The sequence below is a fragment of the Neurospora tetraspora genome, assembly GCF_033439725.1.
Source record: "Neurospora tetraspora strain CBS 560.94 chromosome Unknown B0H65scaffold_3, whole genome shotgun sequence".
NCBI classification, from domain to species: domain Eukaryota; kingdom Fungi; phylum Ascomycota; class Sordariomycetes; order Sordariales; family Sordariaceae; genus Neurospora; species Neurospora tetraspora.
The window spans coordinates 533649-556177 of NW_026944385.1; the positions used below are offsets into that span (position 1 = coordinate 533649).

The 22529-nt window shown below is 54.1% G+C and overlaps 6 protein-coding genes across 6 annotated transcripts; 2 read left to right on the forward strand and 4 right to left on the reverse strand.

The window, feature by feature from the left end:
* Nucleotides 1-975: 975 nt before the first annotated feature.
* Nucleotides 976-1985, reverse strand: B0H65DRAFT_507551 (nuclear pore complex assembly-domain-containing protein; the record flags this gene model as incomplete). Its single annotated transcript, XM_062828147.1, has 3 exons — nucleotides 976-1455; nucleotides 1518-1756; nucleotides 1829-1985. The coding sequence occupies 3 exons, from the start codon at nucleotides 1983-1985 to the stop codon at nucleotides 976-978; spliced, it is 876 nt and encodes a 291-aa protein (XP_062682539.1).
* A 6606-nt stretch (nucleotides 1986-8591) lies between these two features.
* Nucleotides 8592-11086, reverse strand: B0H65DRAFT_149348 (uncharacterized protein). The gene has a single exon (XM_062821057.1). It carries the CDS (start codon nucleotides 10820-10822, stop codon nucleotides 8759-8761), a length of 2064 nt encoding a protein of 687 aa, XP_062682540.1. The 5' UTR covers nucleotides 10823-11086; the 3' UTR covers nucleotides 8592-8758.
* A 935-nt stretch (nucleotides 11087-12021) lies between these two features.
* Nucleotides 12022-12516, reverse strand: B0H65DRAFT_460529 (uncharacterized protein). The gene is made up of 3 exons (XM_062826537.1): nucleotides 12427-12516; nucleotides 12155-12330; nucleotides 12022-12097 (listed from the first exon to the last, which is right to left on the reverse strand). The coding sequence occupies exons 1-3, from the start codon at nucleotides 12434-12436 to the stop codon at nucleotides 12086-12088; spliced, it is 198 nt and encodes a 65-aa protein (XP_062682541.1). The 5' UTR covers nucleotides 12437-12516; the 3' UTR covers nucleotides 12022-12085.
* A 1045-nt stretch (nucleotides 12517-13561) lies between these two features.
* Nucleotides 13562-15612, forward strand: B0H65DRAFT_490555 (RPAP1-like protein). Its single transcript, XM_062827731.1, has one exon. It carries the CDS (start codon nucleotides 13766-13768, stop codon nucleotides 15230-15232), a length of 1467 nt encoding a protein of 488 aa, XP_062682542.1. The 5' UTR covers nucleotides 13562-13765; the 3' UTR covers nucleotides 15233-15612.
* Nucleotides 15613-15821: 209 nt separating this feature from the next.
* B0H65DRAFT_149370 (major facilitator superfamily domain-containing protein) lies at nucleotides 15822-18223 on the reverse strand. The gene is made up of 2 exons (XM_062821058.1): nucleotides 17314-18223; nucleotides 15822-17203 (listed from the first exon to the last, which is right to left on the reverse strand). Exons 1-2 carry the CDS (start codon nucleotides 18045-18047, stop codon nucleotides 15934-15936), a joined length of 2004 nt encoding a protein of 667 aa, XP_062682543.1. The 5' UTR covers nucleotides 18048-18223; the 3' UTR covers nucleotides 15822-15933.
* Nucleotides 18224-20900: 2677 nt separating this feature from the next.
* On the forward strand, nucleotides 20901-22465 carry B0H65DRAFT_423154 (glycosyl hydrolase; the record flags this gene model as incomplete). Its single annotated transcript, XM_062824440.1, has 3 exons — nucleotides 20901-21002; nucleotides 21083-21514; nucleotides 21593-22465. 3 exons carry the CDS (start codon nucleotides 20901-20903, stop codon nucleotides 22463-22465), a joined length of 1407 nt encoding a protein of 468 aa, XP_062682544.1.
* Nucleotides 22466-22529: the final 64 nt, after the last annotated feature.

Below are 22529 nucleotides of genomic sequence, written 5' to 3' on the forward strand. Positions count from 1 at the left end.
GTCATTCCAGTCGCGGCACTTTGTTACCCATCGGCATATGTAGCATCCGTCGTTTGCCGCTTGAAGGAGGTCGCCTGGTTTCGAGTGATGTGAACTCGTTGATCGCCATTGCGGTATCGTATAGGTGAAAATGCGATTGCAAACAGCGCACAGGCGCTCCGACATCGTGGCGTTCCAATGGTGGCGGGACCTGTTCAAAGAGATGGAACGCTTGCAAGTCAGTCGGAATAGGTTGTTGTATAAGTTGAAGAGAAGATGAGAAAACGTTGAGAATTCAGCTAAATACCCCAAATGGCGAGGACTTGGTAGGGTACGAGCTTCCATGGTAACAGATTAAACTAGAAAGAGAGAAGGAAACGAGACAAAAAGGAAAGGCCAAACCCACAAGGCTCGCTCACCTCAGTGGCGCCTTCCATTGTCACACATGTGATCTATCACACAACATGCTACCGATATGTGGTACCTACATCTCAATACCGTGTTCTTCGTTACTTTGGCTCTTCGACCTTGCGTCTAGCAGGAAACTTCGTAGTTCTCCGCTATTTATTGGCCTTCTAAGAGAGAAAACTGAACTTCCTTTGAAACGCAGCGACAATGACCGAGGCTCAACAAGCCATAGAAGCCTTCTATACCTCTTTCCAGCTTCTCCAAGACGCTCAAGATCACTCCACGGCATATACCCTCTAAGAGACCGGACCCTCTCCTAATTCCAGGAATGTTCGGCGTTTTTTGTATCAAACTCACAAACACGAGCGTAGATTCTCGGCCTTCGTTATTTTGAGGAGCAAAAACAAATTGGAAATAGCATTCTCGTCGTGATGGACGGTAAACAGTCATAAACATGGTGACCATCTCCCATCGCAAGACCTAAAGGTACCCAGACGCCGTCGCTATGCCTTTGCCAGATATCAACCTATCGACAGAAAAACGCCCAGCCATAAAGCCATACCAATACTGTGTAACCCAATCTTGGCCTCACAGGTGACCAGCAAGGTTCTCCAACGCGGCAGTGCTGCTCAACCTCCCCGTCACAACCCCCCTCATCCTCAAAAGCACACTTGTGCCCTTACTTTTTCTCCCTTCCCCACGCCTCAAATAATCCTGAAACCAACTTTCCTCCTCGCCCGTCAACGCCGCGCTAACGAGCTCCTTGCCCCTCGCTCCCAGTTTCTCCGGCTGCTCCAGAATCGAAGCCACTAACCTTTCAAACAGCTGTTGGCGGGTCCACTCCGGGTAGCGACGCGAGAAATCGAGTGCTTCGGTAACGTTGGTGCGAGCTAGAGCGCCAAAGAGCAGCTCGAGAGCTTCGGATGAGGTGAAGACGGGCTGGGCGGCGTGGAAGTAGGCGAGGGCTAGGGTGTAATCGCTTTGACTCGCAGAGCGGACGAGGGCGATGGTGATTTCGTCAGCGAATTCGGTGGGGAGGGAAGGGTGGGTCAGATTTTCGATTGCGTACTGTTTGTTTGAGGCCTGTTAGCATTGCAAAGTAAATGAGGTTCAGAACTAAACGGACGCACTTTAAACTCCTTGCGATCCATGTGCCACAGGCCCCTCATAAGGATCTGGTACTTCTTCGGCAGTCCTGTCTCCTCAGCAAAGCCGTCCGCCCACTGCGAGCGACCCGGGTGAATGTCATCATGGTCGAGGAGGAGATAGTAAAGAACTGATATTTTGTGGTGCGACGAGACGCTGCTCTGGCAGATTTGTTGATGAAGGGAGCGAAGGCCATTTTCACCTTTGGGCGGATATGCAGTGCCTAATTCGATGGTGGTTAGCGATGAAGGGCGCTATAATGTAATTGGTTGTGTCAGGTGGTGTTTACACTAACCTTGGCCGATGCCTAACCGACTTAGGACGCGATCCACAAACAGGACGCCGCCCAATGACTTGCGGAAGGTCTCGATGGCACCGGTTCCCTTGTGGTCGTAGGGGTTGATGATTCCCGGGGAGGGAAACACGTTGTTGTACTCTGTGTAGTCGAGCATCGTGATGTTGAAGTTGGGTTGTGCAGGAAAAGTGTCTCCAAGTGCCCTCGGATGTTGAATGGAAATGGAAATTCGAAGGGATGCCGTCATGCCCTGGAATATCCAATGTAACGGGTCCCCTGCGCTGAGAATGGAGAACGGGGCACATCAATGGAGCCTTCCCCGGATTGGTACCTGCGCTAACGAGACGGCCCTTGCTTATCGATAAGAAACCCGTAAGCGCGATGTTCGTTACAGAGACCCACCTGCCACGCATGATAGCGCGACACGGTGCGAGTGTCCAACAGAGGGGTTGCCGCCTGCAGTGCACGAATTGCATTGGCTGTGGCTGCTGTGGCTGATTGTTTACACTGCAAGAACCGTCAAAACTGTCCTGAATGTCAACAACCGCGGCGGGGCAAGGAGCTGCGACTAGCGAAGAGTTTCTGGGCGTTACATTCCCGGTCTGTGTCTGTCGCAACTGCGAAATGTAAAGACCGGCTTTCATTCTTACTCTTTTTTTCATAAATTTCCACGTCTCCGTTGTCTGATACCCGCATCTTGCAGCGCGTTCTGTTCTGTTCTTTTGCCTTGATTCGCGGATTGATCGAGTCTAGAATTTGCAAGCCGAAACCACCGACGAACATCAGCCATGTCGACGCGCCCATCGCGTCGGGCCGCCGCAACCAGGCGCGCCCCCATTATCGAAGAATCCTCATCGGACGACGAGATCGCAAACACTACATCGAGAGGTGCCGAGGATGACGAGGAGGAGGACTATACACCCGCGCCTGCTTCGGCAGCCCGCAAGACTGCTCAGCGCAGCACCAGAAGGTCGACTGCCACGCCCGCTCCCAGGGCAGGGACGCCAGCAGCGGCATCATCATCGACAGCACCGGCACCGGCACCAAAAGCTGCGCCAAAAAGGCGCGGACGACTTAAGAAGAACGCCGCGCCCAAACCCAGCGAAGAGCCCAGCGTCGAGCCGAGTGTCGTCGAAGCGAATATCGAAGCCGAAGCCGAACCCGAAGTCCCAGAGCCCGCCGTCAAACCCAAGGATGAGCCGATCGACGAGGGTATCGACCCCAATGTGACTGTCGCGTCTGTCGTATCTCCCGCCACTACCGCCGTGATCGCGGAGCCAGAAACACGAGATACGCAAGAAATTCAGTCGCCCCCGCGGAAGCGTAGAACACTTGTGCGGCGGCTCAGCAGATCGCCAGCAAAGATCATGCAGGACCAGCTCGAGTTGCAACAACAACAAGCCAGCCGTCAAGGGACACCAACACCAGGCTCTCCGTCAACTCAGCGCGTCGATCGCCAACCCGCTCCTCTACAAGACATCACCCAGACACGTATAAACTTACCACCTCCAGCGACCGCAGCATCAGAGACACTCGTCAACACCCAGCCAACATCAACAACAGATGAAACCGTGGTGGCGGCCCAGAAGCCCGTCAGGGCTATGGATACCATTTTGGAAAAGCCCATGGATATTGTGCTCAAGTCACGGACCATGGCTCTTCCCGTCGTCGAGGATACCGGCCCGAAGCCACGCATCGTCATCACCAACCTTGTGCTCGTCAACTTCAAGAGTTACGCCGGTAGACAGGAGGTCGGCCCCTTCCATGCTTCGTTCTCTTCGGTCGTCGGCCCCAACGGTTCCGGAAAGTCCAACGTTATCGACTCGTTGCTGTTCGTCTTTGGTTTTCGTGCGAGCAAGATGCGACAAGGGAAGATCTCGGCCTTGATCCACAACTCGGCGCAGTTTGCGAATCTCGACTACTGTGAGGTGGAAGTGCATTTCCAGGAAGTCATGGACTTGGTAAGTGGGAAGAATATCCTGAGAAGAGTTGTTGTGCTGACATTTGTAGCCTGGCGGTGGCCACGAGGTTATCCCCGACTCAAAACTCGTCATTTCGCGCAAAGCCTTCAAGAACAACTCGAGCCAGTACTACATCAACGGCAAGTCATCCAACTTCACCACCGTGACTACGCTACTCCGCGACCGTGGCGTCGATCTGGATCATAAGCGTTTCCTCATTCTGCAGGGTGAGGTCGAATCCATTGCCCAAATGAAGCCCAAAGCCGGTAACGAGCACGAAGACGGTCTGCTGGAGTACCTAGAAGACATCATCGGCACTTCCAAATACAAGACACCAATCGAAGAGTCGGCCACCGAGGTCGAAACCCTCAACGAGATCTGTATGGAAAAGAGCGGTCGTGTCCAGCATGTGGAAAAGGAAAGGAACAGCCTCGAGGACAAGAAGAACAAGGCGCTGGCGTATGTTCGTGATGAAAACGAACTGGCTCTGAAGCAGTCGTCCCTCTACCAACTATACATCAGCGAATGCGACGACAATATTGCTGTCATGGAGGAGGCCATCGGTCAGATGCAGGCACAACTTGATGCGGAACTCGAGAAGCACCACGGCAGCGAACAAATCATCAAGCAGTTGGAAAAGGCATACTCCAAGGGTAGCAAGGAATACGACTCCTGGGAGAAGCAGACGCAGCAGCTGGTCAAGGAGATGAACAAGTTCGAGCAGGAAAGGGTCAAATTCGAGGAGAAGCGAAAGTTCTTGACCGACAAGCGTAAGAAGCTTGAGAAGACAATCGCCAATGCCGAGAAGACAGCTGTTGAAGCGGAGGAGACTATCCAGAATTGCACCAAGGAGATCGAGCGTCGCCAAAAGGACATTGTCTTCCTGGAGAAGAAGGTGAAGGAGGAGGAGGCCGAACTTGCCACGATTCGTGAGAGCCTCAAGGGCAAGACGCAGAAATATTCCGATCAGATTGCGGCAAAGCAAAAGTCTCTCGAGCCATGGAAGGACAAGATCAATCAGAAACAGTCCGCCATTGCCGTTGCGGAGAGTGAGCTGGCCATTCTCAGGGAAAAGGCCAATGCCGGGACTGTGGCCCTTGAGGAGACGGAGGCGAAAATTGTGGCCATCCAGGAAAGGCAAGCGGCCAAGGCGGAGGAGATGGAGCAGTGCAAGGCCGAGAGAGCGAACCTGATTAAGGAGGGCAAGAAGATCGAGGCTGAGCTTGCCAAGCTTGCGGAGGAGGAACCCAAGTACCGGCAACAGCTTTCGAATGCCCGCCAAAAGGCCGACGAGGCGCGGTCGAGCTTGTCCGCTACTCAAAACCGGGGCAATGTCTTGACTGCGCTTATGCGCATGAAGGAGTCGGGTCGTATCGATGGGTTCCATGGACGACTTGGAAATCTCGGTGCTATCGACCAGAAGTACGACATCGCCATTTCTACAGCCTGTGGTGCGCTCGACAACTTTGTCACCGACACTGTCGAGGCCGGTCAGCAATGCATCGAGTATCTCAGGAAAACTAACCTTGGACGTGGAAACTTCATGTGCTTGGACAAGTTGAGAGTCCGCGACATGTCTCCCATCCAAACTCCCGAAAACGCCCCTCGTCTCTTTGACCTTGTCAAGCCCAAAGACGACAAGTTCCGACCCGCCTTCTACCACGCTCTCCAGGACACATTGGTCGCCAAGGACCTCGCTCAGGCGAACCGTATTGCCTACGGTGCCAAGAGATGGCGAGTAGTGACCCTTGCCGGTGAGCTTATCGACAAGTCAGGTACCATGACCGGTGGTGGTACTACAGTCAAGAGAGGTCTGATGTCCTCCAAGCTTGTGGCCGACACCACCAAGGAGCAGGTTGACAAGCTCGAGGCGGACCGTGATACCTTGGAGCAGGCCTTCAACGAGTTCCAAGACCGCCAACGAGAACTTGAGTCTCGTCTGCGTCAGGTCCAATCCATGATTCCCCAGCTCGAGACCAAGATGCAGAAGATCAACCTCGAAGTCGAGAGTTCCGAGCGCAACCTCGCCGATGCCCAGCGCCGTATCAAGGAGCTCAGCAAGGAGCAACAGCCTTCCAAGACGGATGACAACCGCGTCGCCGCCCTGGAAAAAGAAATTGCCAAGCTCGAAGGCGAGGTCGAGAAGCTGCGCGAGGAGATGTCCTCCGTCGAGGATGAAATCAAGGCTCTTCAGGATAAGATCATGAAAGTGGGTGGTGAGAAGCTTCGCTCCCAAAAGGCCGCTGTGGACTCGCTCAAAGCCGAAATCGCTACGCAAAACGAGGAGACTTCTGCCGCCGAGGTGAAGATGGCGAAGGCGGAAAAGCAGAAGCACAAGCTGGAGAAGGACTTTAACAAGGCATCCAAGGAGCTGCAGAACGCCATTCAGGAGACCGAAGCTCTGGAGGAGGAGATCCAGAACCAAGGCGATACCGCCGAGAGTCTGACGACCCGTGTCGAAGAGGCTCAGGAGGCACTCAAAGAGAAGAAAAAGGAGTTGGCAGCTATGAAGAAGGAGCTGGATGAGAAGACAGCCGAGCTCAATGAGACGAGGGCAGTGGAAATCGAAATGCGCAACAAACTCGAGGAGAATCAAAAGATTTTGTCTGAGAACCAGAAGCGCCTACGCTACTGGGAAGACAAGCTCTCCAAGCTCGTCCTCCAAGACATTGAAGATCTCGAGCGCGGCACCAGCGGCGACGCAGCACCCCAACAACCCGTCGACCCCGATGCCATGGACGTCGACGACCCTGATTCCATCCTCCAAGCGCAACTCGAAGCCGAAGCCGCCGAAGCTGAAGAAGACGACGAGGAAGATGAAGATGAAGAAGACGAAGACGCAGAAGCCATGTCCCTCGACGAAGACGAGGAGCCTCACCAGCACAAGACGCCTAAAAAGCAGAAGCAAAAGCAAAAGCGCCAGCGCCGTCAACAAACCGGCAAAACTCCGCGCAAACCCCGCAACCCCCTCGAACTCCCCCGCTACACCCGTGACGAGCTAGCCGACATGTCCAAGGAAAAACTCAAAGGCGAGATCGCCGCGCTCGAAGAAAAAATCTCCAACGTGAACATCGACCTCTCCGTGCTCTCCGAATACCGGCGTCGCGTAGAAGAACACCTCGCGCGCTCCTCCGATCTCGCGTCCGCCGTGTCCCAGCGCGACGCCGCGAAGAAACGGCTCGACGAGCTCCGCCGTTTGCGACTCGAAGGGTTCATGGAGGGCTTTAGCACCATCTCGCTACGACTAAAAGAGATGTACCAGATGATCACCATGGGCGGCAACGCGGAGCTGGAGCTGGTGGATAGTCTCGACCCCTTCTCGGAGGGCATCTTGTTTAGCGTGATGCCGCCCAAGAAGAGCTGGAAGAATATCAGTAACCTGTCGGGAGGCGAGAAGACGCTGAGTTCCCTGGCGCTGGTGTTTGCGTTGCATCATTATAAGCCGACGCCGCTTTATGTGATGGACGAGATTGATGCGGCGCTGGATTTCAGGAATGTGAGTATTTTTTTTTTGTCTCTTTTTCCCCTTTTCTTGTTATCCCCCCTCCCCCCCCCTTCCTTTTCTTTTCTTTTTTTTTTTTTTCCTTTTTTTTCTTTCCTCGCTACGCTCGATTTATCCCCTCCCCATTGCCATCAATACTGACAGAGTGAAAAGGTCTCAATCGTAGCCTCCTACATCAAAGAACGCACCAAAAACGCCCAGTTCATCGTCATCTCCCTGCGCAACAACATGTTTGAGCTCGCCGCCCGGCTCGTGGGGGTGTACAAGGTCAACCACATGACCAAGTCGGTCACCATCGAAAACCACGATTATATTTTGAGAGAAAAACATCAGAAGGAAGAAAAGGAGAGACGCGAAAGGGAGAGACGACAAAAAGAGGAGAGGGAACGGCGGGGGAGGATGGAGCGAGAAGAGAGACAGAGGGAGGCGATGGCCATGGAGAAGACGGCGGAGCTTACGATTGCTAGTATTGAGGCTTAGGGTGGGTTGGTTGGTTTGGTTGGTGATGGACTAGGAGGGTGGGAGGGTGGGAGAGTGTGGATGATAGAACTGTGTTGGCTGGTAAGTTGCTGTACATATGGATGGATGGATGGGTTCATTGGATTTTTATGGTTTCATGTTTATGGTGGAGGATTTCTGTACTGTTTGTTTGTTTTTTGTAGGAGTTCATGAGTTATGTCTGCGAATGGAATTGGGCTTTTCGTTTGTCTTTTTGCTGATTTAGAGTGCCTTCAACTTAAGAAGCAAATGAAGGCTCGATAATGGATGGCACTTCTCATTGATTACGCGTTTCTACACGGAGGGAGGGGTACGTACAGTACAGGCAGCGCTCGCTCGCTCGTTCCGTTTTCTTCTTCTTCTCTTCGCCATCGTCCATCATCAGATACCCCCATCAGTTACGTCCCGTCTCGTCCCATTCTCCATCTTGTTCGAGATCGATCAATCATACAACAATACAACAATACAACAATACAACAATACAACAATACAACAATACAACAATACAACAATACAACAATACAACAATACAACAATACAACAAGATACATGCAAAAGGTCTGTCTGTCTTTGTACGTGTCGGTCGGTAACCACCGCGCTCCTCTAGTGATAATGATGATACGCGACACTGACTGATACTGATACTGTTATTGATAGCAGACGACTCCTGATAAAGATGCCTAACCACCTTCCTTCCTTTCCTTCCAGGGCAATGCTAGTAACGGAACGGAACGAAAGTAGCACGCACCAACAGACCGCCAACCAGTGCCTCTCCCATCCATCCGTACCTTGACCCATTCATAACCATTATGTGTGTGAGTGTGTGTGTATAGAACGCCAGAAACAACAACAACAAACATGAAAGAACAGTGTGCCATCAGCCTCTTCCCTTGATGTACATCAACCACACCCAACCTAACAATAGGACCTAGCTCTGATTACTCGACCTGAACGTGATCTCCGTGGTCTCTAATCAATCATCATGGCCGTCGGCCCTCCAGCCGCAGTAGGCGGACTCAGTCCCAACATGTAAGGTCCTCCGCCCGCTGCCACACTGGCCTTGGCCGCCGCCGTGATCTGCGCCAGCCGTTCCCTCTCCGCCTTCTCCCTATCCCTCTGCTCCTTCTCCAGTTTCGTGATCCTCGGCTTCCTCGTCCCATCACCGCCGCCCCGACCACCTCTACTCCCCGGTCCACCGCCTCGTCCTCGTCCACTTGGTTTCTCCGACGCTGCACCCGTGTCCGCTCCATGTCCCGCGCTAGCACCACCGCGTGTTGTTCCACCTCGTCCACCTCTGCTGCCCCTTCCTCCACCGCGTCCGCGACGAGCCGGGGGTGCCACTTCGGGCTTAGGAACCTCGGGAATCAGCGGACCAGAGTACACAAAGAAGCCATCCCTAGAAGCAGCCGCTTGCGCCTCCCAGAGCATCTCCGAGTCGTCGACAAAGTCATCATCGATATCGTATTCGTCCTCCTTGAAATTCCTCTTTTTCCTCGCCGGCTTCGCTGGTGCCTCTGGGCCCGAGGCGACGCCATTCGTAGTGGGATTAGGACCGCCACCGCCCATGCCGCCCATCTCGATGTTACTGTTCTCCGCGTCGGACTGGATATCCTCGTCCATTTCCTCTCCTGACTCCCGCCCGCTAGCGCCCACGGACTTTTCCAGCGCCGCTGTGGCCGCTGCGATGCGCGCTTTGCGCTCCCGGTTGGCTGCTTGTCGAGGGTGTAAAGCGTCCCAACCGTACTGCTCCTCGGCCATGCGCATGAAGTTGACGTATTTGTTCGTTTCACCATTCAGAGGAATGTGGATCTTGATAGAGGGTGCTTCGATTTCCTGACCGGGGTTGGCTTTGCCAAAGTCGAGGATGGAGCGCTCGGTGCCGTGACCACCGACAGTGGGTAAGGGGGGAAGGAGGGCATCTTTGAGGCTGTTGCTGCCGCCGCCGGGTTTGACAGCTTCTGGGGAGTGGTTGCTCCCGGTCTTGTTTCCGCGGGAATGGGTGCTTTCGCGTTCTTGTTGCACAAGAGCTGTGAGCTTCTTGTTGTTGGTAGGAGGAGCTGTTGTTGATGGAGCCGCTGTTGCTGCATTGGTAGCGGCTGCTGCTGAAGACGTCGGCGGAACTGTGGACATACTAGTGAACGAGTTCTTGGGAGGCGACGGCTTTCTTTGGGAGGCCGCTGGTGCGGGAGGCGGCGGAGGGGCACGCCTGACTTCGATAATTTGCGGCTTGGTGATTTGTTGTGGCGTGGAGCGCACAGGATTGGAGGATAAAGGAGTAGCAGATGTTGACTCTTGGAGTCGCGACTTTGTGGCAGCGGTGTTGTAAGGCGTTTGGTGCGACGGGACAGGTGAGATGATGTTCGGGGGAGCAGGAGGATCAACCAAGCTCGCAATGGACGGCGAGGCGCTGGCACGGTTGACAGGTTGTGAGGTAGGTGCGCGGGGCGAACCCATAATAGAGCCGGTGCCGAAAACGTCTCTGGACATCATGGTTTCTCGGACTGGGTCGTAACTGCCTCTTATAGGATCAAACACTTGTCTGGAAGCGGCAGGCTGGGGCTTCGGCGGTGGGTCATCTTGGTTGAGCAGATGGCTCATGGACACGGGATGGGTCTCGCGTTTGGGTATCTTTTGCGCCCGTTGATCGAGGGAAATAATAGGTGCCTCTGACCTGCTGGGGCCGCCGAGATAACGATTGGCAGAAGCCAACGAGGTGTCAATCTCCATCGAGGTGTCGTGGTCGGCGGTATCGGCGGCATCGGGGGCGTCGGTCGCGGCCGCTTTCCTCTTTCTCTGGATAGGAGTGGCATTGGGGTCTCTGGGCTTGCGCGGACGGCGCTGCTTGGGCTGTTGTTCGGTGGCGGTCGAGTTCTCATCGGCGGGATCTTTGGGTTTCGGTTTGCGGCCGGGCTTCTTGCGGGGTACACCGGCAGCGGTCAGGCGGACCTCGGGACCGTGTTGGGGTAGTTGTTGCGATTGCATGATACTGAACTGGGCGGCGCTAGAACCGGGATCAACAACTATCTCGTCCATATCGGCGGTTCTGCGCGATTCGGTTGTATGGGACAGTGAAGAGATACCGGATAGTTGTGTGGTTGTGGCCGTGGCTGTACCGACGGGAACAGGTACCTGTTCTGCTGATGATCGACTATACCGGGTACGCGGTCCTCAGTGTCTCTCGTGTCGCGTCGTGTCTTTTGAGTCGGAACTGTGTACGGTAGAAACTGAAGGGTGCGGCTATCGTGTTTAATCGAATGCTCGTGCCGTGGTACAGATGCTATGTGCCGATAATGATAGTCGTGCCTTGCCGTGAGCTGGCGGGCTGGGATCTGGGCCGGCCTGGCTTCGGTGTTCGGTGGGTTCCTCAATGTGCCCTGGCTTGCCTGGCCCTGTGATGTGGTGACGGGCTCCGGGAGGTGTGGGTGGGTGTATTATTAGTTGACAGCCGCCAATCGGTTCGCGCAGTGGGCCTGCCGGGAACAGCCAATGAAGGGACTGCCAAGGAGTGCGTGGTTTGGCCTTGGGGGTTCCTCTTTGGGGTTTCCCTTTGGGGCGGGATGCACTAGCCGTGGTAACGTGACCTGCTTGTTAGCAGCTTGTTGTGCCGCTTGCTAACTCGTCGGCCTGTGCTGCAAAAAGTGGGGATTTGCCGGTTGGGAATATCCTCAACTTCTTCGAGATGCTGCACCACCTGCCAGAACCTGACGACAAGGTAGTGAAAAATGCCCAAATACGACCGAGCGGATGGGGAAACGGGCAATCGGGCTGGATGCTTCGATGCGGCGGGTTTTGCGAAAATGAATTTTCGACTTTTGAGATGCGTAACCCGACAAACGAGAATGGTTATGATGGATTTTGTCAATTGCAGTGCAAAAGTCGGTGGGTGTTTTGGTGAGGAAGAGAGAAGAGAAGGGGAGAGAATTGGCGGAGGTGGGAGGTCGTGCGAGGAAGGGGGAAATAGAAAACACCGAGCGGGATTGGAAATGGGGGGCATGGAGATGGATGGATGGCTACGTGTTGAATGGACTGGGAACGATTAATTGTATTTTGCAGCGCCAGCAGCTGGCCAGGTAATGCAATGGCCATGGTCTCCCAATTGCATGCAAATGGGCATGGCTAGGAACAACAAGTCAAGACAAAAGGGAAAACCGGGGCCCCGACAATACCAAACGCAATGGCCTTCTGCTCTGGCCAGGCCAGGCCTCAGACCAGACCTCATGACGGCAGGCCGGAAGAACCAAAAGAAGCAGAAACATTTTGGGGGGTTGAGGAAAAGGCAGAGCCCGAGGCACAGACTTAAAGTGCTACCTATGCCAAGCAGTTAGCAGACATCCATGTGCGGACCTGGCTTGCCTTAGCACTCACCTGAGGGAAACGGGAAAATACAAGAGCGAGTGCGAGCGATAGAGGAATAGGGAAAATGCCAAGGTAAATGTTGGATTTTGAACCAATGAGAAGGAGATGGAGAAACAAGGTTACACAGTCAATCAATGGACTGGACTGCAACACCTCGCAGGGGCCACAGGGCTTCTTTTGGGGTTCTTGGGAAAGTGACTTGTTAGTGACCCGACCCGTTTGGGGTTGGAGTTGATGATGCATGACTCCACACAACACGCACCGCTGCACGGCTGACTAACCGTTGAACATGTAGAGGCTGGAGATGTTGAATTCCTATCAAAACTGGTGTAGTAGCGATGATTTGTCTCGTGTTTGTTAGGTGTACTCCGTGCAGCGTTGATGTCTTTTAGTGGTAGACAGCCGGTGTGAGATTTTGGAATTCGCGGTTGAGGTGAGAGAAGAGGACAACACAGTACGAACCCGACGAGGGTACCTCGTGCTAGCGCAACAAAAATGCGATGAGAGGCGGAAAGGACACGAGCCAACTCCAAACTTCCAGACCCCTTGTCAGGTACAAGCATCCGTACCGGTACGTACCGATACCTTGTTCCAGATTCGGGATGGATGCTGCGCGACATTTGGAGCCGCGCTTGTGTGACCCACTCGTTAGCGACACAATAACCGCGACGAAACTGCCATTCTAAATTTCAGTTACCGGCACGTCACACTCGTTAATGCGGCTAGACGGGCTGGCTGGTCAAGCCACACGAACGGAGCAAGAGAAAGAGATTCGCGGCTGCGGTTTCGTTGGAAGGACTTAAATTCACAGTGCAGCTTGGGAAAGGTACATTCTGCGTGGTGATACCGAATTGCAACACCAAATTGCGATTCTGAAATGTGCTCTTCCTGCGTGCGTACTGCAGCCGGTGTGTTTATATGGCCGCATTATCTTGGTGCGACGCTGAATGACAAGATCTCAGACATGCTCAGCAGCACCACCCTCACAGTAACATAGCCACCAACCCCGCGAACACAAAGCACGGCCGCCAAGATCCATCAAGTGACTGACTGACAAAGAGGAACTCGGATGAGCTCACTTGGCATAGTCGAGAAAAATGTTGGAAACAAGCTCATCTCATGCTGATCATGAGCGGGCGGGACTGACGTCTTTCTCTCAAACGTGCCGATTACCCATTTGCTAGAGACCACCGGACCAGCGGGCACATGTGCATTTGGTATTTTGGAATACGAAACGCGAAACAGACGACGAAAATGGGGCCAAATGGGACCAAATGGAGCCCCAAGCCGCGCACGGTAATGCACTGTAAATACTAGCGTAAATACTGTGTACTCCCCGTGTCTTGGATCGACGCTAATGCAGTGCTTGGTGTGGCTTAAAGCCGGGATCCGCCGCTGACAATTCTTTTCCTTGGGCAGGCAAGCCCCTCCTTTGATTTCTTTAAACCTTATGCCGGATGACCGAATCTGTATCAAAGAATCCACTGCTCTTTGAGCGCCGCATACATTATCCCCCATTATCGCCGTCACCACGACCGGGCAACACGACACCAATAAACATCCAAGACACCTCGACGCGACCTCGACAAGCGATCACGACAGCAACAGCGACTCGACACGATGGACGGCACCCTCGAAATCCTCGATGTCAAGGAACGCGCTGTGGGTGAGGTCAAGCCTCCCTCGTTCCCAACTCCGCCGTCCGCTTCCTCTGGAGGCTTCCCAGCTCCCAAGAAACGAGTCTCGGCCTTCAAGAAGCAACGACAACAGCAAGCAGACCCATCGTCTTCGTCGTCCCAAGCGACCTCATCAACACCATCACCATCCATCAAGTTCACCAGTGGCGCAAAGCCCCAGATCGATGCAGACCCTATCAAATCCGAGAAGCAAAGGATTGACGAGGAGAACAACAAGCTACTGAGCTCCATGTCGCCAGAAGAGATTGCCGAAGCCCAACGAGAGCTGTTCAACGGCCTCGACCCCAGGCTTATCCAGATGCTTCTCCGGCGAGCAAATGTCGAGGACGGCTCCAACAACAACGACCCCAAAGTCTGGGACATTCCCGAGAAACCGGCCGAAGAGCCAACCGAAAAGAAAGCAGACGATAGCGGCCCCAGAATCTCCTACAAGAAGCCACCTTCGATCAAGACCTCAACCTCGAAAAGCGCATACGTAGAAGACGAACAAGAGGAGGAAACAAAAGAGACGGAACAACCAAAGAAACCCAAAAAGACCGTCACCTTCAACGAGGACCTCGCCCCCGAACAACCTCCCCCCGGCAGCTTCCCCATCCGAACCAAGCAGCCGCCCACGCCCTACCCTCAAAAGACCTGCTTCTCCGCCGAAGACCTCGCCACGCCGACCTTTCCCACCGCCGGCTCCTCCTCCGAACCACAAACTCCCACAACCCCATGCAGCGACCCATCCCACAACCACAGCGACGAAGAGCTCAAGGGCGTGCACTTCCCCGCCGCCCCCGCCCCTCCCGACCTCGACCCTTCGGACCCCGACTTCCTCTCCACCCTGCACCAGAAATTCTTCCCCTCGCTTCCCGCCGACCCCTCCAAACTCGCCTGGATGGCGCCCCTCCCCACCGAAGACTCGCCCGCCGACCAGGAATCCCCTTACTACCCCGGCCAATCCTCTCTCCCCGTCTCCGCCCTCCGCTTCGACTTTAAAGGTAGCCTGATCCCGCCCCGCCTGTCGCGCCAGATCCCGGTGTCAAAGGGACTGCATCACCACGGCGAGGCGCCCGAGGCAGCGGGTTACACGATCCCCGAGTTGGCCAGGCTGGCGAGGAGTAGTGTTAATAGCCAAAGGTGCATTGCGTTTAGGACGCTGGGGAGGATGTTGTATCGTCTTGGAAAGGGGGAGTGGGGCACGGGAGCGGGAGGGAGGGATGGTGAGGGGGATGATTTGGCGTTTGCGCTGTGGAGGTGTTTCCAGGAGGGAAGGGTGTTGGAGAGTATTGGGGAGGCGGCGGGGGTGGAGGAGGGGGTGGGGAGTGTGAGTGTGAGGGCGTATGCTATTGAGGCGATGTGGTTGTTTGAGAAGGGGGGGTGGAAGGAGAAGTGGAGGGGGCTTTGAGTTTGGTGAGTGAGGTTGTGTGGGATGGGAATAAGAGATGGGGGACCTTGAGGGAGAAAAGGCAAGAAAATAACTGTGGGAATCAAACATGGAAAATAAAGGTTTCATTCTTGGTGCTTCTAAATAGGAACGGCATGGGATGGGCACTGGCTGGCCAGGACAGGACAGGATTGATGGATGGGGCGGATCACTGATTTTCTGGTGGTGTTGGTTTCGCACACTGGTGTCTAATTGCAAGTTCATATATCATGACATATGGAAAGAAACAAGTTTCCTTTGAGTGTATATCCGAGGTGTACTCAACAGTTGACCTCACGTATATCTGTCATTCCACGATCTTGGACGATATAACGATCGAAACACATCCTCGCTGAAAGCACATGGACAACAGCTCTGAGGTGGATGAGGCCTTTGAGTTCTCCTGGGTTGAAACCCCCCCCCCCCCCCCCCCGAAGAAAAAAAAAAAAAAGAAGGGCGAGCGCTTTGCCCGTGATGCTGTGGATCTCATCGTTTGTTCCTGGCTGTCTTGGACTGGCCTCATTTTCTTTTACTCAGGTTCAATTGGACGTTTGGTACGCATCATCATCATCGGGTCACATGCGTTACGTTTGATCGCTTTTCATTCATCCCGCTCGCTCGTCAATCATAACTTTTAAACTCAAATGTATACCTTCGCTCACTTCCATAAAACAAAAAAGTCATCAAACCGCTTCATCGTCCTTCTTCACTGTTTCTTCTTTCTCCCCTGATGTCCCCAAAGTGGAAGCCACAACCACCACCCCCTCCCCACTGACCTCCCCCTCACCCGTCGCCGTCTCCGTCTCCACCATCCCATTCCCCTCCGCGCTTTCCTCATCCTTCTCCCCAGCCGCTGCACCCCTCCTCCTGGCCCTTTCGCTCTGCTTAAACCTCCTCTTATCCTCCCTCGCCTGCTCCTCCCGCATGATCCTAATAACCTTACTCCGCCCTCTAATCCTCTCTCCATACCTGTAGAAAATAATCGGAATCGGAATCAGCAGCACCTCCAACACAGCCAAAATCGTGCCCGCAATCTGCGGCGTCAGGTTCCTGTACATACTCGGTCCCGCAAGCGGCAAGACGCCGCCGGCCACGGAGCGCAGGAAACTATTAGCGGCGAGCGCAGAGGCGGCGTAGAGACCGTATGCGCCGGCTAGGTAGTTGGATCCGTAGATGAAGCTGATGGTGTTTCCCATGCCAAAGGGAACGCCGAAGATGATGGGTACGATCCAGTGGATCGATACCGGGAGACAGGTCCAGCTGAAGGCGAGCTGTCCGCACGCGGTGAGGACGGCGCCGATGGTCATGACGTACGCCTGGGCTTCGGGAGCAGGACGGCCCGTTTCGGCATCGAATTTGGACGTGCGCTTGTTGATGATGGAGCGCCAGAAGGGTTCGAGAACGATGGAGGCGACGGTGCCGCAGCCCATTCCCAAAAAGGCCAGGCCGACTTGCCCCGTGGACCAGCCGCGGTGCTCTTTGAAGACGATGGGGTAGGCGACGAAGCAGAGGTACAAGATGGCGTAGACGAGGGAGATCCACGTGTTGAAGAACCAGAGGATGGGCTCGGTTGCTGCTAGGATGAAAGGGCGGGAGAGGTTGGTCTTGAGGAGTTGGAGGGTCGACACCTTTTGGTCGAAGCGCGACCAGTACCGGTCGTCGCCGGTTTCCTTGCGCAGACGGGCGGCTTTGGCGCGCAGGATGGCGGGCGCGTAGGTCTCGCGAATGGTGGCCATGAAGATGACTGCGGCGCCGGAGAGGATGAGGACGATCCAGTTGGCCCAGCGGAAGCCGAGGTATTGGTAGGCGAAACCGCCGATAAGCGGGCCGGTGACGGGCCCGTTGAGGGGGGCGATCGAGGTCACGGCCATGCAGAGGGCGAGGTAGTCCGGGTTGGCGATGTCGACTACGGTGGCGGGCGAGTTGGAGACCATTACTGCTCCGAAGAGGGCGCTGTGTTTTGGTGTCGTCAGCATCTCGCTCAGATGTTCGCTCACCTCACTCGCTTCATCAGACCACAACGCAACCCGGGAGAAGACAACAGAAAGAGGGAGGAAACATACCCAAAAAACCTCACCACAATAATCTCCGCCAAACTACTCGGCATCGCACAAGGCAAAATCAACAACGCAAACACCCCCAAACTAACCAAATAAATCGGCCTCCGTCCATACAGCTCGCTCAGCGGCGCCAGCGCCAAACACCCAAACGCCAATCCAAACAGGTACGTCGTCAGCCCCAGCGTCGCCACGGGTTGATTGGTAACATGATACTCCTTCATCAGCCCGGGAACAATAGCCGTGTACGACGAACTGTACAAAACCACCACCCACGTGCTGTACGAGCACGCAAAGATGGTCCAGCATCGGTACCACAGCGGCCAGTTTTTTGGGTTTTCCGGGTCGTCGGGAGAGAAAGTTACTTCGAGATCTGGAGGGTGGGAGGCCGAGGAGAAGGTGGATGTGCGGGTTTGGACGGTGGAGAGGCGGGTGGCGTTTTCGATGGAGGCTATTTCGTCTTGGTGCAGGGCTTCGAGGTGGCCCGAGGAGAGGGAGGCGCTGCTTGCGGAGGCGCCGCTGTGGGAGGAGGAGTGACGACGTCGGGAGGGTTCGTTAGCTGGTGGTTTGGAAAGGGAGGAGACGTCGTCTGTGGAGGAGAGGGGGTAATTTGATGCTGGAAGGTCTTGTGGTGGTGGTGGCGGCGCTGGTGGTGGTGGTTGTTGTTGTTGTTGTTGAGGCGTATTTTCTGTCTCATGGTCGAGCATCTTGGCCATTATGTCTCCTGTGGTGGTGGTCATGGTTGAGGACCCGGTTGTTGGTCCACCTTGGACCAATGTCTTGAACGGGTGAGGGAGGAGATTATGATCTCATGTTCTCTGGTGCAGGTTTTAGAGAAAAAGGAGAGGAAAACAGAACAAAGAAACTTTTTTTCGCTGTTGGGGGGAGGGGGGAAGAGGCGGGCAAGTGCCTAGATAAGAAGAAAAATCGAGCCAACGATGATGGAAAGCGACATGGCTCGCATCCTGGATGTAACAGAAGGATAGGTAAGGTACTAGAGTTTAGCTACCTTACTTTCCCTACACTTACAGGGGGTCCGTCATCAACCATACGTCGTCTTGAACATCGCCCACGGAACAGGAACATATGCAGTCAACAACGCAAGCACTGCTGCAGGACTATCCGTGCAGATGACATTGTGGTGAGGGCGAGGGGGGTGGTATCACGGCAGAAGGAGCGATTTGAAAGGTTTGAAAGGGGACGGGGACGAGGAACGGGGACGGGGAGCCGGGGAGCCTCGGCCAGCCGTTTGCGGGATCGAGGTATCATTCACACCTTTCCCACTCGGGAAGAGTCGAAGAAGTCTTGGTATTTTCGGTTGGATTGCTGTTTTGGTCATTTTATACTTTTCGGTTATCGCCCACTGTGATGGATCGATGTACTGGAGAGTGTGAAGTCACGAAGCTTATTGCTCCTGGGACATGTTCTTTGCAGACATAAAAACTCGGGATATGTTTTCCCTTCTTTTGGTGTCTTGTCTGCAGAGTTACGATGTCGGGTCCGAGGCTGATGAGGATGAGTGTCGTCTAGATCCAACAAGGGACATCCAATCCACATGGAAACAAAAAAGCGGGAGCGGAGAGCGGAGAGACGGATGGAGAACACGGAGGTGTGGATTCTTGCATGGCAATGGAGCCCGCTAAATGCCCAACTGCCCAATCACGGATGGAGATAAGCCGGGGCTAAGGCAACCCGACCCAACGCTAAACTGAAAAAAGTGGACTTTACCATTGTGGACGCCAAGATCGTGACAACATTTCGGCAACTTTACAGTGTCTGTAATTCTGCAGACCACTGCACGACAAAGGAATTGGAGGTTCAGTTGTATGTATTAATAAGAGTGGAAGAACAAGCTGTTGGATTCTGGAGTCAAGTACCAACACATAACTCAAACAGATTCCAAATCGTGGTATAAGAAATGACTGGATGTTGCATGTTGGTTCAACAGGAGAAGAAAGACACTAAAAACTCCCGGCGTCATACCAACCGTCACCGACCTCGGCAACATACCTTCTCTACCCATTACGATTACTAAACGTTCGGCCTCTCTCCTCTCCAGTACCTGTGCAATGATGCAGTGGCTTGTCGCACAACAGCCCAAACGACAAAGCCCATTCCCAAAGGGCGCGCAACGAAACGAATAGGCGTCATGACAGGCTACTTGTAGGTGTTGCAGATACTGGAATCGGCAATTGCACGCATCCATCCTGTCCGTCAGCCTCAGCCCGTCAAATCCTTCTGCTTTTCCCATCGACGGGAAGGATTGATGAATCCTGCACTCCAAACGAAGCATTCGCTATACTTTTGGAAGGATGGTAACTGGACATGGAAGGCACGGAAGGGAACTGACCCCGTTAAATACCAAATACGATACGATTTTATACAATAGAAACAATGTGCACCGCGGTGGACCGCAGACAAGATGATGCAATTGTCGCAAGGACGGTTGAATCCCACGTCAGTCAACTCCTCTTTCCGGCTTTGGACACCTGCCATTGACAAGAGCAAGAGACATGTCTCAGGCCGGCAGGAACCGTTCTGGTTGGCTTACTGTCCACTTGTACAGCAAGGGATGTAATGACTGTCAATGTCTACTGCGATTTCGGCCTGGAAGGTTGTTGGCACTTGAACTTTCCTTTGAGATTGAACCAACATCATTTCTATTATTCGTTCCCAAGTGTGGAAAGATACCCATTTTGACATCAGCCAACCATCATGATGTAAACGCCATACAATACCCTAACCCTCAAACTTCCCACACTAGCACACCCACCAACCACCAACCACCAACCACCAACCGGTGTAAAAGTGCAAGTGTAACAACACACCGACCGGACCGGTACACCCAGCGTAACACGGAGGGTTTACGTTCTACCATACTTCTACTTTCCAAGGGCGCGCCGCCGTATTACCTGACGGAACCACCTAACCACCTTAACCCCCTCCCGGAAGAAGGATGATATGACACTGACAGCGGGCTGCTGGTTCCGACACCGAGGGGGGTGAGAGGCCGGTCGGTCGGTAAAGGATTGAAGGATTCAACGGGTTGAGGGAGGTATTGGATGCCTGTGTTTGGGAATACAGTCTGACAGAATGATCCTTCGATCGAAATGCCTTTTCAACCCTCCATCGCATCGACGTGTCATGGGTTCCATCATCGATCCCAACTCATCCGGCATCTAGGCACATTCGTCGGCCGAGTTACACCGTTGCTCCTCATCTGGTAATTCGTCGTTATTATACCTCGAGGGTACTAATATACAAGAAACAGCCCAACAGGTGCGCATGAACGAGGCCAACTCGCCTACCGGCTTTTTGGCGTAGTATTCTGATCGACGGGACCGGGGGACAAACAGGCAAAAATGTTTCCCCACGAATTGGGACATTTGAAACTGGAGAGTCAAGGTCGCTTGGATGGGACGTCGTCGACCTGGGGTGATGGCCGAATTTTGGGATCATGAGACCTCCCAGTGAACCAAAATGGAATGGAGATTGAGAGTCATAAACAACGGATATCCCGTCAAAAGCAGCGATGAGAGATTGACCGCTCGCTTTGTTGTAGAGATAATCTGAGAAGGCGACCACCAAAAGCAATGCATCACCGCCGCCTTCTGAGCGCCGTCTCAATCCTGGGGTTAGCCACATCAACAGCCCTCGCTGCCCTACAAATCGTTCCCGGAGGGACATGGACAGCCGTAAGTATAACCACTCTCTTCTCTCCCTTCTCTCTCACACACACACACATAAATCCCATACTAACCTAATCCTCCAAAAGTCCAACGGCGACCACCTCAACGCCCACGGCGCCGGCGTAATCCGGGTCAACTCCACCTTCTACCTCATCGGCGAAGACAAATCCCAAGGCTCCTCCTTTCTCGCCGTGAACTGCTACTCCTCCGTCGATCTCGTGCAATGGAAGTACGAAGGCGCCTTACTTTCGCGGACGGGAACGTCGGGCGACCTCGGACCGAACAGGATCATTGAAAGACCAAAAGTCATTTACAACGACCAGACGAGGAAATATGTGATGTGGATGCATGTGGATAGCAGTAACTACGGAGACGCCAAAGTGGGCGTGGCGACGAGTGATACGGTTTGTGGAGGGAAGTACGAGTATAAGGGGAGTTTTAGGCCGTTGGGGATGGAGAGTAGGGATATGGGGCTGTTTAAGGATGATGATGGCAAGGCCTACTTGCTGACCGAAGATGTGCGTTTAGTTTATTCTTTCCCCCTCCCCCCTCAGTCCACCAACTAACCACCCCCCTCTCCTTCGCCCATCCCACAGCGCAAAAACGGCCTCCGCATCAACCCCCTCTCCCCCGACTACTTATCCATATCCGGCAGCACCTCAACCCACCTCTTCCCCACCGCCATCGAATCCCCCGCCCTCCTCAAGCTCTCCTCTTCCGGTACAGGTCGTTACTACATCTTCGGCTCGCACCTAACCGGTTGGGACCCCAACGACAACGTCTACGCCACCGCCACTTCTCTTTCGGGCCCTTGGTCTGATTGGCAGATTTTTGCCGATAAGGGGAGTAACACTTATGCCTCTCAAACCACCTTTGTCTTGGACTATGGGGGAGGGAATGTGATGTACATGGGCGATCGCTGGAAAAGCAAAAACCTACAAACGAGTAGTTATATCTGGTTACCGCTTGAGATCAGCGGGACGAAAGTCACGATGAACAACCGCGGGAGTTGGGTTCCCAACGCTGGTACAGGAGGGGGAACATGGGCAGCAAGCCCGGCAGAAACAAGCTACGAGGGTGAGGCGCAAGGAAAATACGCCGGAGGAGCGAAGGAAGTCTCCTGCTCGAAATGTTCAGGAGGCAAAGCAGCTGGTTACATTGGCGGCACTGGCGGTACCAACGGGAGCGTCACGATCTCGGGCATCCAGAGTAATGGAGGAGAGGGAGCAGTGACAACTTTGCAAATTCGGTATGTGAATGGTGATACCGGGCCCAGGTACGCGGCTGTTAGTGTCAATGGGGGATCCCCTCAAAAAGTGGCGTTTGAAGGGACGGCGGGGGAAGTTGGGGTTAGTAGTGTGGTGGTTAGGGGGTTGAGGCAGGGGAGTGGGAATACGATTGTGGTGAGCGGGTGGGAGGGGGGAGGGTGGGGACCGGATGTTGATAGGGTTGTTGTGCCTGTTCAGTAGGGGGAGGAGATGGGGAGATGAGAGGTGCGTTTCGTTTCTGGTGGATATGTGGCGAGGTGAGGTG

Coding starts and splice junctions, on each gene's coding strand:
- B0H65DRAFT_149348 (XM_062821057.1), bottom strand. CDS start 10,822: ATGGACGAGATAGTTGTTGATCCCGGTTCTAGCGCCGCCCAGTTCAGT.
- B0H65DRAFT_490555 (XM_062827731.1), top strand. CDS start 13,766: ATGGACGGCACCCTCGAAATCCTCGATGTCAAGGAACGCGCTGTGGGT.
- B0H65DRAFT_149370 (XM_062821058.1), bottom strand. CDS start 18,047: ATGACCACCACCACAGGAGACATAATGGCCAAGATGCTCGACCATGAG. Junction 17,204..17,313: donor ATTGTGGTGAGGTTTTTTGG/GTATGTTTCCTC, acceptor ACCAAAACACAG/CGCCCTCTTCGGAGCAGTAA.